The 17,435-nt window shown below is 44.5% G+C and overlaps 1 protein-coding gene across 6 annotated transcripts in view; it reads right to left on the minus strand.

Moving 5' to 3' along the window:
* The window catches only part of TEAD1 (TEA domain transcription factor 1), a 138,693-nt gene that overhangs the window by 12,370 nt on the left and 108,888 nt on the right, over positions 1-17,435 (minus strand). For 5 of the 6 annotated variants that reach the window (XM_079310174.1, XM_079310177.1, XM_079310173.1 and 2 more), the window contains 5 exons: positions 16,065-16,199; positions 15,843-15,889; positions 15,442-15,503; positions 13,403-13,527; positions 4,526-4,699 (listed from right to left, as the gene is read on the minus strand). In XM_079310174.1, the coding sequence (XP_079166300.1) occupies positions 4,526-4,699; positions 13,403-13,527; positions 15,442-15,503; positions 15,843-15,889; positions 16,065-16,199 (543 nt within the window). Of the gene's footprint in view, positions 1-4,525; positions 4,700-13,402; positions 13,528-15,441; positions 15,504-15,842; positions 15,890-16,064; positions 16,200-17,358; positions 17,371-17,435 lie in introns of all 6 variants that reach the window. The other variant, XM_079310175.1, reaches the window with a different exon arrangement.

Below are 17,435 nucleotides of genomic sequence, written 5' to 3' on the forward strand. Positions count from 1 at the left end.
AACTAACAAAATACAGACAATTTCTTCTTGCTTTTATCTCATTAGCTAGAAGTGCTACAAAACTCTCTGTACTTTAGATAAAAATTAATAAACAACCGAGTACAAGCACAAAAATTTGTCTCTTGTATTCAATCCCAACTCTGACTAAAAACAAAACAGCAACAACAAAAAAAGCAAGTCATTAATATGTATATCCACTATTACTGCATCAGTGTTTAAGGACAGCTTTTACATTTATTTAGGAACCTTTGTTTTTGCTTTAGTCCTATAACCCTGTAATCTCCAGTCTCACATCCCTGTCACACAAACTTCCTGTGCCACACCATTGGGATGTTGTTCCTTATTTACAACATACCAAGTAAAGCCCCCTCTGTTATTGCAAAAGTCTGTCTCTGTGGCAATTGCCCTGAATTCCCAGTTCCACCTGGGATAAAGCAGAGGAACAGAGTCATTGCATTCCAGGTGCAAGACAAGCAGCAGGGCATGGCATTGCAGGGTGTGGGGCTGCCTGGTTGAGGTGGAGGAAGAGGAGGAGGAGGATGGGGAGGAATTTCTTCCTTTTGTACCTTCTGCTCTGTTAGGTGGGAAGAGGCCCAAAAGTGTGACATCCAGATGTGTCACCAGGACTGGGGCCAGGAGCTCACCCATTCCCAGCATCAGGTCGTGTTTCCCATGAGATACAATCTGCATGAACCAATAAAGCTCTGCAAAGCAAAGCAAACTTGGCTTTGTACTCCATCCCCTTGCTAAGTCAACTCCACAGCTGGCAAACGTCTTCTTGTGAGATCTCAGACCTTTCCCTCCCACTTTTTTTGTAATCAAACCTTATTACTGAAACCAGGACAACAGGGAAAGCTGCTGGTGAGCAGCCTGAGGCAGAACTGAATGGGAAAAAGCCAGGAGAGCATTCTTCCCAGCCACCACAGCTCAGCTGCTTTCTGCCTTAGTCATCCCCAGCACAAGTACTCATCTGTGGTCTTCCTGTTTGCCATATGCCCATTCCCCAGCACAATTAATATCTAAACAAAATGCCTTTTGTGCTGCCTGCAGTGACATGCTGACTTCCCTTAAATACATTTGCAGGGTCTCCATCCCTTCTGGCAACAATTCCTCACCTTCACTTTCAAGCTTCTCACGTCATGACCCTCTCCCTCTTCCCTTCTCTGTTGCCTTGACTTCTCTCACTTAGACCCTGCCTCTCCTCCACTGGGTCTCCTCAGAGTGCTTTCACTCCTGTGCTTATTTGCCCAACCAAAATTCCCTTTCCTCTTTTTTATTTTTCCTAAAAAAGCCCTCTTCTACCAAGGACTGCCACGATCACCTAGCAGACAGCAGCTCACAAAGCTGAGCAAATGATGGATGGCTGAGTGGGAATGGAAGAAGACAGCAGAAAGGATGGGAAAGGGGAAATGGGAAAATAAATGGTGAGACAGAGTATTGGGACCAAAGAATAATCACACACCATGGACAGAACCCAGGAGGAGGTAGCAGATGATGACAGTAGGTACTTATTCAAGACCAGATGCTTAATTCAGCCAAAAATAATCTATTTTCTATATGAATTTTCTAATTTCTATATGAATAAATTTGAGGTTACTTTTAGGGTCAAAAACACTGTCAGCAACCTGTGACAGCTTTTCCCTGGTGATATTATGACTGCTTAAAACAGTTTTCCAACACACTCCCCATAAAAACGGGAACAGCATCTTTTTTCCTGAAGAAATGCCCCATTGGGGTGAAAGAACTAAAGGACAGTGAACTGAGAGTTCAGGATCTAATTCTCATGACTAATTAGACAGCTATCTTCTGTTTTTCCTGCACATATTCCTGCATGCATTTAGGGGCCACTGGTGTGAAGTTTATTCCTAGAAGAGCGTTCGTCGTGAGTCTTGCAACACTCAAACTCTACCCCAGGCACCTTCTCTCTGCCTCACTCACTTGATGAGAGAGAAAATCCACTGGACTATTTTAAGATCATGGCTCAGGAAAGTGTTCTCACCACATTTTTAGTGCATAACTCAGAAGGATGTTAGCACTGTATGTTTTTTAATCTCTAAGTTAATACAGCACAAAATTGTATTAAAAGGCCATTATGTTGGGAGGCACAGTGAGGTTAGGAAATGTTGGATTGAAGTTGCCTGCACATCCTGGCTGCTGAACTGTATCATGCAGACTTTAGCTGCACATTCACCCTCTGAACATCTACACAACATTTCTCTGCCTTTCACTGTGCTGAACACAGAATTGCACATTTCACAGAGGCTTTTTCCATGGCATCACCTAAAAACAGCCACGAGTCTGGTTTGTCAGTGAGCACTGGAGGTGAGGGGTGGTGTCACTCCCACACTACAGGTGTGGGATTGGGACAGGAGGGTTAAAGGTGTGCACTGCTTCTAGGAGAAAAGCAGAGAAGGCTGCCCTAGAATCTGCAAAGTCAGGAGATCAACTCAGACCTCAATGATCCAAAGGAGGTCTCTACTGGCTTTAGCTATGTCTTTGAGCATTCAGCATGCCTGAAAATCAATTTCCACATGGAGAAAAAGCAGAACATACACGACATCAATTACCATATCACAAATCTCTGCTGCGTCCACATCTAGTGTAAAGTCTGAGGCTTATCATCCTCTGTGGGAAATGAGAACAGCCATGTGAGGTGACATTCATTTTTGCCAGTGTGTTTTGCAAATATTTATTAGGCAGAGTGGATTGGTGAGATGATGGCTTCAGCTCCAGCCAAATTTCCCAAGGAAATTTATTTAGTGGTCACAGACCCTTGACTCTGAGCTGTGTTCCTCTGCAGCCAGATTTATCCTGCTGTGAAATCTGTCCTCTTCCCACCTCTCAGAAGCCTTCTCTGCTGTGCTTCATCCCTGTGATTCCCTGCAGCCTCCTTATCCCAAATGCTCCCTCTTCCCACTGCTTCCCTCTTTTTGACCCCACATTCTCACCTGCCTGCTCCAGGCCACTGGTGCCCACTGTGTTTCAGCTCCCACTGCTCTTTCTGGCCTCTTTGCTCAGCCAGCCCCCAAATACTTGGTCTACAGCTCCCAGGTCCAGTTTTAAGCCCCCAAAATTTATCAGTGGATTTCTTCTGCAGTCCAGCACAGCTTCTGCTCAGTGGATTAGTCCTTCCACATCCAGATTGGAAAAAGAAAAGCTTCCCCCACTCCAGTTTCCACTGATAAATCTGATGCCACAGAAAGTCTTGGAAAGATATGAAGTCTGGGGGATCTATAAAGTGCAGAGTACTTCAAATCCCATAGATAAATGCCAGGAAATCTAATCATAAGCAATGGTTCCAGATCAACCTTTTCTGGTTTCAGCCTCAACCTGTCCACCCTGTAATTAAGCCCTGAATATGCCCCCTTTAATGAAGTTTTAAAACAATATATTTAAATACTTAGATGACAACTGCTGCTATGAAAAGGAGTATAGCACAAAAAGGTACCCAAGGAATTGATGAGGATAAAAAGCTTTAGTATAAGCATGAGGCTCAACCTGCAGATTTGCTGATCCTTTTGGGTGAACCTTTTAGTGGTTTACTGGTGGGCTTGGCTGATGGTTGGGCTCAATGATCTTAGAGGCCTTTTCCAACCTAAATGACTTCATCATTTTGTGATTATGTCGCTGACATGAGATTTTGCAAATCCAATGAGAAAAATTTTGGCTTATCAATTAAATTCATCATGACTACATCAACATGCAGCATCCCAGCCCTCTGTTTGATTTATCTTTCACCCTCGCTCTGACCATGCTCAGTTTGGAGCAGAGTGCTAACAACAAAAAGGCAAGGAGAAAGCAGATGTGCTCCAGGAAGACCCCAGGCACCCTCCCAGCTGTCTCAGTTCCCACCCTGCTGCTCCTCTCTGCACAAGCAGGGCGGATCCTTGCACCACTCACACCTGCCAGAGGTTGCACTCTGGAAATGCCCAAAAGCAGGCTCTGCTCCTGAGCCTTCCCTGCTTTTCCCTGGACCACTAGATGGCAGTTCCCCATCTCCAAAGAGGCCCTGGGTACCTGCTGGCAGCCAGAGTGGCCAGTGTCCCTCTGGGAGGGCAAGCAGCTCTGCACCCAACAGAGGGAACGTGCACAGGCACCTCACTTTAGCAATACTGAACAAGTTTGGGCCACAGTGACATATCTAAAGTCCAGCCAAACTATATTTAACTATATATATTTTCTCCACATTTTGCTGCCTAGTTGTTTTCCTGCCTATTTTGTTGTTTCTTCACTTAACTGTTTTTCTGTATATTTCTTAGCTAAAACTACTGAATTGTGCTAAATCAAGAGAAAAAAGAACTAAAAATCAAAATTTAAAAAAAACCAAAATAAAAGTAAACATTAAAGTTCTAAACACCCACCAATCATTGTACCTGAAGGACAGCACAAAAGCACCACTCAAAAAATACGTAAGCAGCAATCTTAAAAATTGCAATTAAAAACCAAACAAATCAACTTCTGCACGACCAAATTAATCAGCTGCCCCAAAAGCCCTGCCCCAGAGCCCCTCCCCAGCACCACTCACCCAGAATTTCACCAGGAAGAAGGCATTCTGGGGCCCCTTCCCAAAGAGCTCCTTCAGGCCACCCTTCTTCTCGGGGAATTTGTCGTAGATCTGGCGGATGTCCACCGACTCCAGCAAGGGGTCACTGTAGGAATGGTTGGCATGGCCAATGTGCACGAAGAGGTGTTTGTTGTACTGCAAGGGAGAGGCAGAAAAATCAGTGCTGTGGGAGGGGAGCAGGGGGATGGATTAAATAACTCCTGAGGGGTTTTCTGCAGGATGGTTTTGCTGATTGTGTCACGGACCCTCGTGAACAGCAAAAAAAAAAACCTCACACTGCAAACCCCAAAGTAACTCACACTGCAAGCCCCAGTGGCAGCATGGTGATGAATGGCATGAAAAGATGGATGTGCTCAGGAGGCAAGCCTGTGTTTGCTCCTTTAAACAGTGCCTTTTAATGCCCTGTGTGCCCAGAGCCTGAGTTCTGTGTGCCAAGCCCACTCATGCACACTGCCTGCTTGAACACTAAAAAGCCCCAAACCTCCACCTGCAGCACATCTCAGCTAAAAGAGATGGAAGGGATTTCATTTTAACTGCAGCATGGCAGAAGGCCAGCTACTGTTTTGCTGTTCCTCCTGTATTTTGACCCATGTAATATTAAAGAGCCCAAGTTTCCCCCCTTCCCTTGGGAGCCAGCCCTGTAGATGTCCATCCCTGCCGAAACACATTCATCTCCAATTTCCCATTTCTTAATTTCATCCCATCACACCTCATTATAATCACAGGATTCACCTCAGCAGTGCCTCTCCTGCCTGGGGAAATCCTTGGCACAGTGCAGTCCCCTCCAACATGATTTTTTGGGGCTCCAAGACAACCTTTCAGCACTCAAAATGAAAGGGGAAGGATGAACATCAAAGATCCTCCACCAGTCAATCAGCACAGGCTCATGAGAGCAGAGTGAAGGAGCTGCAGAGAGGCAGGATTGAACACTGGGGGTTTCCACCATGCAGATCACAAAACATTTTGCTAACTCAGTTCAGGGAAAGCTGATATGCAGTCAATGAACACTAGAGAACCCTGTCACATTGAACAGATGCTGTATATAAGGGGCAATTCCCAAAAGCTAGGCACAAATAAAATATTTAAAACCCCAAAGCAAACCTCATTTAAGCTATTTTGTTTACAATGTACCTGCTGAATGAACAAATTGAAGTGACAAATCTAAATGAATTGGGCAACCACTCAGAGCCTTCCTTTGGTGTGAGCAGAGTCTTCCCTAGCAGATGTCCAAAACTCTAGGGAAAAGGAAATGGACTGGCTAGATTTCTGCACTTAGGAAATGAAATTGAAATCTATTAAAAAATCATCTAGCACAGTGAAATCTGAATTTAGAACCAGAGAACACTCATCTGGGTATGGGGCCAAAAATGAGATACAGCCTGTGGTTTTTTTTTTGCAGGGTTGTATTTCTTTCTAAATTTCGTGGAAGGAAAAAGCAAAATGTAACATCTTACTAAGGCATTCCCACAAGCAAAAAAATTTGGGGATTGTTTCCTCTCAGTCTTCCCTGCTGGAGTTGTTCCAGGTTGTACAAATAACACATTTTTATGGAAAGAGAATGTAAATTGCCCTCCTCCCCAAAAGGGTGTCTCTCTCCCAGCCCAAAGATGGCTGTGGAGGGAAGGGGGAAGGCAGAGCTGTATTTAACAGCCTGGCCACTGCAAACTCCCAAGCCAACTCACACACTGCACCTTATTCTGCAAGCCAGGCTAACACACAAATTGCTCAGTATCCAAACTTCAGTAAAAGCAAACACATTTATAGGGGCATGGAGCACGAAGCCTTAACACTCTTTAAATATAAAAGCAAGAGTTGGAGGCAGCTGCAAAGCTGCCACAGTTGTCTGCAGATCTTGCCAAAGCACCAGATGCTGCTGCAGCAAAATTTCTGAGTGGTACAGTAGGACAGATGGTATGACATCACCTGACAACATTCTTAGGACAGAAATGTTTATTTTGATATTGCAATGTGTGATTATTTTCTCCTTATGTTGCTGCAATTCCTATGCTAAGTACAATCATTACTCAGCTAATTAGACATGGCATATTTCTGTGAGCTAACAAATGATAATGCAATATTGGAGCAGGATAAATGGATACTGGAACCATCCCTATCGTTTTTGGACAAACAAGCTCCACGACAGGAACTGATGCATAGATAAAGGCAAAAGAGAAAAGTTTTCTGCCTATATTTTTGAGCCCATTAGTGTCTGAAAAGCTAAAAAACATCCTCATTATACTGAGAATTCACTGTTGATTTAGACTGAGTATTCCAGAGTCATTGAAGTACATTAGTTGCTGAGGAATTTACTCACGCTGCAGCATTTAAAGGATTTGCATCAGGCATTGGGGCCACAATGTGCTTTAGATGCCATAAACCATCACCAGTCAAATCCTGCATTTTCTAAGCACACAAAAACAGGAAGAACATTTCCAGCTCTGTCTCCTGTGTCTGCATTACAAGGCATGCCCTGGAGATGGCTGCCTCTTAAAGCTGAGCTCAGTCCCTTAGAAAAATTCTAACTATCCAAAGAATGCAGTAAAGCCATGAAATATGACTGTTGTCAAATAATACCACGAGAAAAATTATAATCCACTTAGGAATTTAAAAGAACCAAGACAAATTGCCAATGGCAGGGGATGCAAGCATTGAAGCTGGTGCAGAGACAAACCACCTACATCTGCTTTGTCAGCCAGCACATTTATCTGTAGCAGCTCCTCACCAGTTTTGCATTTATATTCTGACACAGCCATGCAGATCAGCACATGGGGGGTGACTGGCTCTCCCATCCATGGGATGATGGAGGTGCTGAGCAAGGTGGAAAAAGCTGTTTCTGTGGCAATGACCTGGCTCATGGGCACAGCACCCCAAATGCACCCAGGGCACACCCCAAATCCCAAATCTCCAAACCTGCCCAAGCAGTGACTGTGCTCCTGGGGTGGATCAGCAGTCTGTGTGTGTGCAGCTCTCACCCAAACCTGCCCAGCCTGGGCTCTGCTGCCTGCATCTCATAAATCTCAAACTCTTTAATTTCCTGCTGATGTAAGAAAATCGCCTGCTCTGCCAACAAGTTTTCTTGTTTCTACCAAAACACTAGTAACTGAATATTTAATTCCTGCTGCTGTTGTCCTCCAGTGAAGCAGATTGGGAGTTATAAACGTGACATTTTAATGCTATAACTGGAGTCTGTACCAAGTCCTGTTGTTAAGGTTTTTAACACTTTTCTGTGAAATGTTGACTGAACTTTCTGTGCTCCATGCTATGAAACAGCTGCATGAGCAACCTGGTCTTTCATGGACCTTCCTGCACTCAGACTCCTGCCTGGATCTGCTCAGAAATGCCAAGTAAAAGGGGATTTTGGGTGACTTTATGGCTGCAGCAGTGGAGAGGTGGGTGATGAGGGAAGGCACCTTAATTTTGCCCAGCACTTCCCAGCTACTGCCACAGCAGTCCCAGCATGAAACTGGGACTTGCTGGTTGGGCAAGGTGCTTAGATAACCTTTCCATCAGCTTTTCTGCAACTGGAAGATCATCTTTCAGTTCTGGCCTGTCTGATTTAAGACCCTGCAGTCCCCGTGCTGACAGCTCAGATGGGAAAATTATGCCTGACTATAGGAAGCTCTCAATAACATTAAGTATTCTGCAAAATCAAGCCTCATGACAAATCAAAGGGGACCCTCAAAATCAGTGGCCCATTCATCCTTTTGCACCTGAACTTCTTGGTTTGTCAATTGTGAGTAATAACACTCCTTCATCCAAAAAAGACTGCACCAGCACATCTGTGAGATGCAAATGGAGGGAGTTATTAATTCCATTTGGGAGGGAGGTTAGGCAGTGCACAGCGAGCAGGGCACGGGGCCACACATCTCAGCAGCACAAGAAAACAAACTACTGAATAGTTGCTTATCAAAGAAGGGCCATCTACACCTGCACTGAATGAGGCAGAGGAACAAATGGACACGTGGGCATGTCATTATCTGCTCTCTGCAGAGCAGGGCAGGGGGATAGTTCCCAGCTTTTAAAGCCAAGGGGTTTGGGGTGGCTGTAGGGCTGGTTGGACCAGCTGGGGAGATGCAGGGCAGAGGCAGAGCCAGGGCAAAGCCCTTGGGGAGAGCCAGGATGGGTGCTGGGGGCAGGCAGAGTGGGGAATGCATGGGCACAGCCCACCCTGCTCCAGTGCCAACCCAGCCTGTGCATCCCCTGCACTTCCAGCTTTGCTGGGAAATTTCCCCAGCAGAGGATGTGAGGAAGGGAAGAGAGGTCCAAGAAGGCAGCAGTGGAGCACAGCCAGGTCCCTGGGCTGACTTTGGGTGCGGGTCTCTCTCTCCCAGCACATCCCATCCTGGCCCCAGGACCCTCCCTGCAAAGTCCATGTCCTCTGGGGACATGGCTGGGGCAGCTGGCCTGGCATTCCCATCATTTCCTCAGGAATCCTGCTGCCATGCCACAGGGAGCTGTGGCAATACTGCACCTCTTTAAAGAGCTTTCTTGGGACTTCTAACCATGAACATTTCACAGAGTATGACATTTGCATCCCAGGGCCAACAAGCATGGCAAAATAAAGGAGCCCCATGCTCAGCAAAACTTCTTCTGGTTCCAGATGAAAACTACCTCAAATCCTGAGTCTGTGGCTCTGAGACATTCATCCTAATGAAGGTTTGCTTTCTTGTCCTTTCACATCACAAAGACACTAAACCAGGGACTTCCTCGTGAGTGAAATGCTGGACTGCTTTTTTACTGTTTACAGGGACTACAGAAAGGATAAACAATCCTTGCAACAATGGATATTGTTCAAGGATGGAGGGCTTCTTTTGAAAAGATCTCATTTATTTTTCATCACTTAGGTGGTTTGATTAACTTTGGTGAATTTTACTGCATTTGGCTAATGATGGCAGGCTGTTTTTATGGCCCTTGAGCAATTGCTTTCCCTTTCTGGTTCTCAGGCACAATTCTCCCTGGGCTCACAAAGTCCTTTTACAACAACAATAAAACCTGAATTAAAACATAAAGAATGTTTTATTTCTTCACCACTTTTTAAAATACATTTTGAAATTCGGACTTAACACAATCTGGCAGTTTGCATGGGTGGACTTATACTGAAAATGTCCATCAGCCATGTCCTCTACAGCCCTATACATCTATTTTAAATGTAAAGCTCTCTGAAGGGCTCACAATTTAAATAAATGTGACAGCAAGAGTAAGAAACCTCGAAAAAGAAGAGAAGAAAAGGCTTTTTCTGTTGGGTGGTGATAGGGTTTTTTTCTCTGATGGAGAATCAAGCTTGAGTGTGTGTGTGTGTATATATATATATATATAAAGAGAGAGAGAGAGAAGATTTTGAATTATTCTCATTTCTTTTACAGTAGTTGAATTTTATATCTACATGTGTAGCAGTCAATTTCTTAGATCCTCTCTACCCTGCTTGCATGCTCAGTTTATATTTGTTAGGGAACATGGGATTCTTTGGTTTAAGCATTTGTCCTGAACTTCCACAGAACTACTACAATAAAAAATGGAAAACCCCCATTAAGGAAAACCTGTCTTGGAAGCAACAGATGGGCACAAGAACTGCTCCATCTGCTGAGAACAGAGTTATATAGGGCAGGCAGCAATCAAAGGTAACTGAAATGCTGCTGCTTGGACCTGCAAGGGAAACTTCCATGCACCACTTAGGAATTTTACCTCAGCACAAAATGCCACAAAAGGAAAATACAGCTTGACATTTGTGAGCTGGATTGATTTTCATGTAAAAGGGGGAGCAGTTTTACCTCTCAGCTGCAGAGTCCAGCATTCTGCAACTCTGCCATCCTGTGCTCCCCAGACTATCTCCTGCCATGCAGAGTTACAGTGAGGCTTGCTTGCTGCTTCCTTTCTACTTTTTTCTCTTTTGCAAATGGAACAATTTTGTGTCTAGACAAGGAAAAAGACCAGCAGCTGTCCACAAGTGAGAGGACTCAATGGAGCAGATTTCCAACCCCCCAGAATGTTCACTCTAAACTAAACTACTAAATTGGCATTGAGATTTGTTTATTTTTTTATACTTTTAAATACCAATTGCCATTGGAAGAGCCACAGAATTGCTGAAGGCCCCACTCCTACCAGGAATTCACCTTTGTGCCCATGCACAGCCCCACTGCAGGCTGTGGGGTCACCACAGCTGACAAACCTCAATTTCTAATTTCTGTACAGCAGTGGGGACTGCAGGGATCCAGTCCTGTCCCCAGATGCCAGGCCAAATACTTCAATAAACTTCCAGGTTATGTTTTAAGACGGAATTGGTCTACCTGCCTCTACTCCTATGATTTTGTGTTGGGGCAGAGAGGGAGAAAGGGTCACACCTTTTTTCAATGAAATGTTGGAAGCACACTTGATGAAGATAATATTTTATGCAATTTTCTGTGAAAAATCAGGAGTGTAATGAATCCAAAACTTTCAGAAGATGCAGGAGAACTCCTGTAGCAGCAGATGAATCCATTCATTTCTGAGGACAGCAAAGGCACAGAGGAGGGGCTGCAATCCCAGCACGTGCCTGCAGGACCTGGTGTGCACACTCTGCAAACACACACACCTCACCTGCCTCGCTGATTTTATTTGGAAAGCAATAAACCCCCATCCTCTCTCTGCTGTGCAAACCCTACCTGCAATAAAACACCTTGGCCACACAAAGAAAAGGTGCAAAGCTGCAGGCAGAGCTCCCATTTTCTGCCATGGCACTGAGGGAGGCTGGGGCTTTGCTGTCACCTCCAAGGACAATTCCTGGTGCTTGTTGAGAGGTCTGTGCACCCCAGGGCAGGCTGGCAGGAGGCACACCAGTACCTTTCCAGCTAACATCCTCCTCCCCTTGCCCTGGGAACTGGCCACATGGCCTTGGGGGGGTTTTCCAATGCCCTTTCAATGCCAAATAATCAAATGTAGTTAATTCAAAGCAAACAACACAACACTCCCCCTGACTCCCCTTTTCCAGGCAGTGCCATCCTTTGGGTCTGTCCCCATGGCACCTGTTTGGATGCTCCAGGCTGTCACTGCCCCACTTGGGTGCAAGAACAATCTAAATTGGGAACTGGCTTTTCCTAGAGTCTCATTTTTGCAGCACTGCTTTTTTTTTTTTTTTTTTTTTTTTTTTTTTTTTTTTTTTTTTTTTTTTTTAAAACAAGTCTGGGTAGTTTGCTGCTCTTGCTTGTCCTGCATAAAAGCATTTTGAAAGGTGGGTTTCTCAGCTGTCTCCTTGCAAGCTGGGACAAGACCCAGAGGGCCTCTGCACCCTCAGGAATTCCAAATAACATTAGTTTGCTCCAAAGAAGGCTTTACAGGACTTGTGGGGCCATCAAGCTTCTATCCAGACCTGCACTCTCTCCCTGCAATGCCAAAGCTGCTCAGTTTGCTCCCTGGTACATAAAACCCCACAGATACAGAGGCACTACACCTCTGGCTCTTGGATACAGATTTCTGTTATAAAAACCTATGGAAAAGGGACAATTAGGTGGCAAAGCAGCCAGTGAGGCTGCAGAGAAATGAGATTTCAGCTGAGTGTCACATGGCACATCCTGTTTTCCCAGTAACCTGGAGCACACACACACATCCTAGGGATGGCACAGCCCAGGAATCAGCAGCACAGGTGACACAGGGCCAGCAGAAAACTGTGCATGGATGGGGGTGACTGGCAGGACACCTGGATGCTGTGCAGCAGAAACCCAAAGTGCTCCCTGGGCAGATTTGGGGCTGGGGGTGGAGGGGGCAGCTCCAGGTGCTCTGGGGGACACACAGGTGAAAGCCATGAGACCATGGGATTCCAGGGAAACCAGGGATGCCCAGCAGCCAGGTAAGCTCTGAGAGAACCTCACCTGCTGCCAAACACTCCCTGCAGCTCACAGCAAGGTGACATTTAGCAAAGCAGCACGCTGCCACGTGCTCTGGGTGTGAGCAGCTGAGATATTCTGTATTTTCATGGCTCTGCCAGGAGCATTCCTCTGTTGTAAGGTTTCTGAGCTATGCCTCCAGTCCCCATTGTGCAGGGTAAACACTCCCTGGATAACACCCCTGGCCAGAGCCCATAAATGCTATGGTTTCCAGTGCTGGATTAGGAAAGGAAAATGATAGCTTCTCTCTTCTCTAGGCTACTGTATTTTACCAGGAATTTGAATAAGAATGGCCTGTCCATATCACTCATTCAGGACAATATTTGCTTTTCAGAAATTATCTCAGAAAAAATTCTCAGGTTCAAGCTGAAAGAAGGTTGTTTGTTTTTTTTTCAATTTATTTGTGATGCAGTAGAATCAGTGCTAGGCTCCTCAGAGATGCTCTTGGTAAATATATGGTGAGTAATGTCAAGGTTCAAGGCTTACTGGAGTGAATGAAATGTTACAGTCAACTTCAGAAACTACCCTTGCAGGTATGGTATGCAGACTAAAACTTAAAAGAAAATTTAAAAGTTCATTAAAAAAAAAAAAATTCCAAACACACTTTCTGTGCAGGCCCTTGCTTTTGTTTTGGTTAGGAAACAGCTTAGGCATTAACTAAGAGCTGAAGCACTGAATTCTTGCCAAGAACACAATGCAATTTGGTTCACCTGCCAAACTAGGTAAACTAGGCAAACCCTGCCTGCTTTCACAGAGGCCTCTCACTGCTGCAAATGGGGAAAAAGGGGGCAGGAAAGGAAAATACAGTCCCAGGTGAGAGGAATATTGCACAGAGCAGCAGAGAACACAGAGACATGGGGTGCCCTCCATCAGACTGATGGAAGGTGTGCCCAAAGGGTGGGGAGAGAAGCAGAAAAGCTGAAGATGAGGAGCAAAGCAGCAGGGCTGAGGCTCAGCAGACACCAGGGCAATAAATACTCACAGATTCAGGATCCCTCTGCTGCTCAAGGAAAGCTGAGAACTCCACCAGCCTGAGCTTGGTCGTACCAATGGATCGGCCCTGCCACGCAGGGACGGAGGGAGCTGGAGCTGATGTGGGCTCAAAGCCTGAAACACAGGAACATCTGCATGGAAAAGCTGCTTATATTTGCTCCAGTCAACTCATAATTGGGAATTATGCACGTAACCCTTGGATATTTATATTAATTCTAGTGAGTAATTAACTCGGGGTGAGTTAAAATTGGAAAAATTCAGGTCACTATGTAGAAAAAGAGGTGCCAGCCCAGCAATCTAATAATGGCAGGAAGGAAAGATCTACTGCTTTGTTTCCTTGGGGCTGTAACTCACTGCAGGATTTTTGTTGAAATGATATACTAGATTAGAGAGATTTATAGAGACTTCACCCAGACCTACAGCTGCACCCTCTCTTGGAAACTGGTATCAAACCTCACAGGAGACATTGCTGCCTTGGGAGTCAGGAGAACTGGCCTCCCTTTCTGGCTCTTAATGTGCCACATGTTACAAGTAAATCACCCCTCTTTCTGCCTATTTCCTCTGCCACTCTCAATCCCCCTCTCCTATTTAGAGTACAAGCTCTCCAAGGCAGGGACTGTCTCTTACTATGTATTTGCACATTGGGTCTTGACTTCTTTTGGAGCTTTTAGGCATCATTATGCTACAGCTAATAATAAATAATTACTGCAGAGAGGTGAATCACACCCTAAAAAGAAAAAAAAAAAAGGTTTTAAATTGATAATAAGGAGAGAATGACATGATCTAGATAGAAAAGGGATGTTAACTACCCTCTCTAATTCACCTCAAGAGAAGGAATAAATGCTATCTCTTGGTCCTCACTGCAGAAAATTGGACAAGAAGGAAAGAAAACTGTAAAGGAAAAGGAAAAGGCAGCAGCTCAAAGGCAAAACTCCTCTTGAGAGAGAGAGAGAGACAGGCACAAGAAAGGCAGGGCAGAGGCACCAAAGATTATCCTGAACCAGGCTGAGAAGCAGGGGGAGGTCAGGGGCAGTGTGTGCCCATGACCCATAATGGGAATGTGGTACCTGACCCCAACCCTCAAATATAGACATTGAGGGTGTGGGGCTGGTACAAAACAGGGAATTATAAATGTCACTGGCTGGGAATTCTAATTAAGCAAAAACTCATGCATGAGTTTTGTCTTTTTCAGAAGTACTAATATTCCTATTCTGAGAGAAAACACAGAAGGATTAAAGAAAACAACACAAAATACCTGTCCTAGAAAATAATGTTGTAAATTAGGGATGTCAAGAAAAAGACATTCTAATGAATGCTGAAAAACAGCTTTAATTCAAAGCATTAAACAGCAGCAAATTAGAAAATCATAAAGAATTGGGTAAGAGTCAAAAACCTGCAGCAGAAACAGCCAGAAGCATTTGGGGTCATTTGGCAAGGGAGATGTAGCATGAGAAATCATCTGCAAAGAAATAATGACCTTTCCTGAAATCAGGCAAGGAAGGAACCTGGGCAAAGGAGCAGGGAAGTAGCCATGGGAAGGGTTCCATCAATTTGAGCAATGGAATTCAGAATAAAAGCAGGTACTTATCAAAGGGGTACCAGGCCAAGCAGGACCTCCAGGAGGGGATGAGTTACAAACAACCTGACACACAGAGAAGTTTTATACTTAAGGCTAAACATACATGATTTTGGAAGGGGTTTTAGGCTCAGTTTAAAGTAAATTAAGGTGTATTCTTGTTACATAGCTATTCTAAAAGAAACATTCATCCTATTTATTCCTCATTTTTTACAGTAATTCCTACAATATGGAGTGTTGACTGGAAATTACCACTTCTTGCATGTGCATTAGTGCTTCCCCCCTAAGAAAAAACCCAAATGCAGTGATTTTCCCTAAGATATAATCAGATAATAACAGGACACTGGGGTTAGTGCTTCCTTTGGTTGGAGGGAACACGAGTTCTGCCCAGGTCATCACATTCAGTACAAAATCCAAGTGTTTTCAAGGCAGAGGATAAATGGGAGAATTACCTGAAATGGGAGCTGTGACTGATGGCTGGATAGGATAGGCCTGCTGAACGAATGGCTTGACACTGCAATGGAGAGGAACACAAAAATCACACACAGAAAATTCCATCTCTACAGGGAAACAGGGGCTGGTGACCTCTGCCCACAAACATATCTCTTCCTAGCAGAGCATATTTAACAGACAGACAGCACAGGGGGGATAGAGGGGATGAGAATCACACTCTGCTGGCACAAAGCATTCAGTACTCAGCCTCAGTTTTGAGCTTTGAGTGTGAGTTCACATCCCTACAAAGGCTTTTTCTTTCCCCAAAACTATCTTTACCTCCTCTTTGGAAAAAATCTTGCTTCCCTGGTCTCACAGAGTGCACAAACACAGGGAAACAAATCTGAATTTTCAGACTTACTCTTGTGAGGATCCAGGCTGCCCCGTTTGAATCATGCCCGGCCAAAACTGCAAGAGGGAAAAAAAAAACAACACACAGTTGTTCTCTTTTGTTGGGTCTTTTTGAACAAGCATTTATTCCTTTTGCAAACCCAAGTCAAAGCATTAATGCATTCATTGCATCTCAGTTTTCAGTGAGCACTGTTAGGGGAATACAGGGAATTTTTTAGGACTCAGGACTTACCCCAGGTGCCCCAGGAAATGTAGGACGGGGAATTCCTGGCAGGCCCAGCTTGTTGTGAATAGCAGTAGCTGAGACTATCTGAGCTGATGACATTGCTGCCATGTGCTGGAGTGCTTTGTCCTTTGCTGTCTGATCCTTTAATATGACAATTACATGGAGTCTTAAAACATTTGGCACAACAAACTGATGTCAAATAACTGCAGCTACAAGCACGTAACTAAAAACTTAAAAAGCCACACAGAAAATAGCAAAAATAGCAAACCATGCAGGAAAAAAAAAAAAATACAGCACAGAGGCTAACACTGAAACTACCTCAAGGCAAAACCTCCTCTCAGATGTGCATGGTAGACCTGAATTCTCACAGCCTGCTCTGCCAGGAAGCTCTGGCACAGCAAACTACTGCCCACTTGTTTATCTGGGCTAATTCTGATTTTTTACAAATCAGGCTGGGCTAAACAGGGCGTGCTCCCGACGCTCAGCTCTGCCTGCAGGACAGAGAGCACTGAGATTTGAGCTCTGTCATTTCCACCTAAGAGAAGTTTGCCTTTTGTATTGTAAAATGAGAACACAGAACTGCAAACGGGGGCAGAGTTTTCCTCATGCTTATGGGCTTGGGGGCATTTTGGATTCAGCTTTACCACAAGCATTTAGAAAGTTAGGTCACAAACATGGAAATGGCATTTTAAATTTTCAGTTGTGGCACACTTCACTGGTTTACAGTGTTCTCAAAGAAAGCCACCAGCCATAAAATTCCTGCTTTATTTGAAGGAGTTTAGGGAAAGGGGGGGGTGTTATCAATTATGTGTATTAGAGCAGCACTTGGAGTCCCAGCCACTGCCAGCCAGGCATGGCCACAGGACACACAGGGTTAACCAGGGGGATGTCTTAGGTCAGGGAAAATGAGTAAACAACAGATTGTTACACACTGCTAAAGCAGGGCTCCTCATCCAGAAGTACTGGATTAATAAGTGCCAATATTTAGGAGTGTCACTCAGAGTGAAGGAACACAAGCAGTATTAGGCAAGGATGTTTTGGGAGGTCTTTTCTCTGGTTTTATTTTACAAGCAAAGTAGCAAGCATGCTGGCAAGAGGTGCATGCTCTTATTTATGATATGTGACTTTGCACATATGCTCCCTCTAAAGCTTGTATGTAGTAGTACTATAGGTGAGCAGTTTCCTCCTTTGAATAGCTCCTTTAGAAACAGCACAGGCTGAAAGTACAGGAAAAGCTAGCCAAAAAATTCTGCCAAGCACAGCTAAGGTACATAATACTTGGTTTAGTCAAAATACTTACCATGCTTGTTACCTGGATACAACAACAAACAGTTTATTAAAATGCTTGTGTAGAATGGCAGACTCTTAGCAAAATAT

Source organism: Erithacus rubecula (assembly GCF_903797595.1).
Source record: "Erithacus rubecula genome assembly, chromosome: 6".
NCBI lineage: Eukaryota > Metazoa > Chordata > Aves > Passeriformes > Muscicapidae > Erithacus > Erithacus rubecula.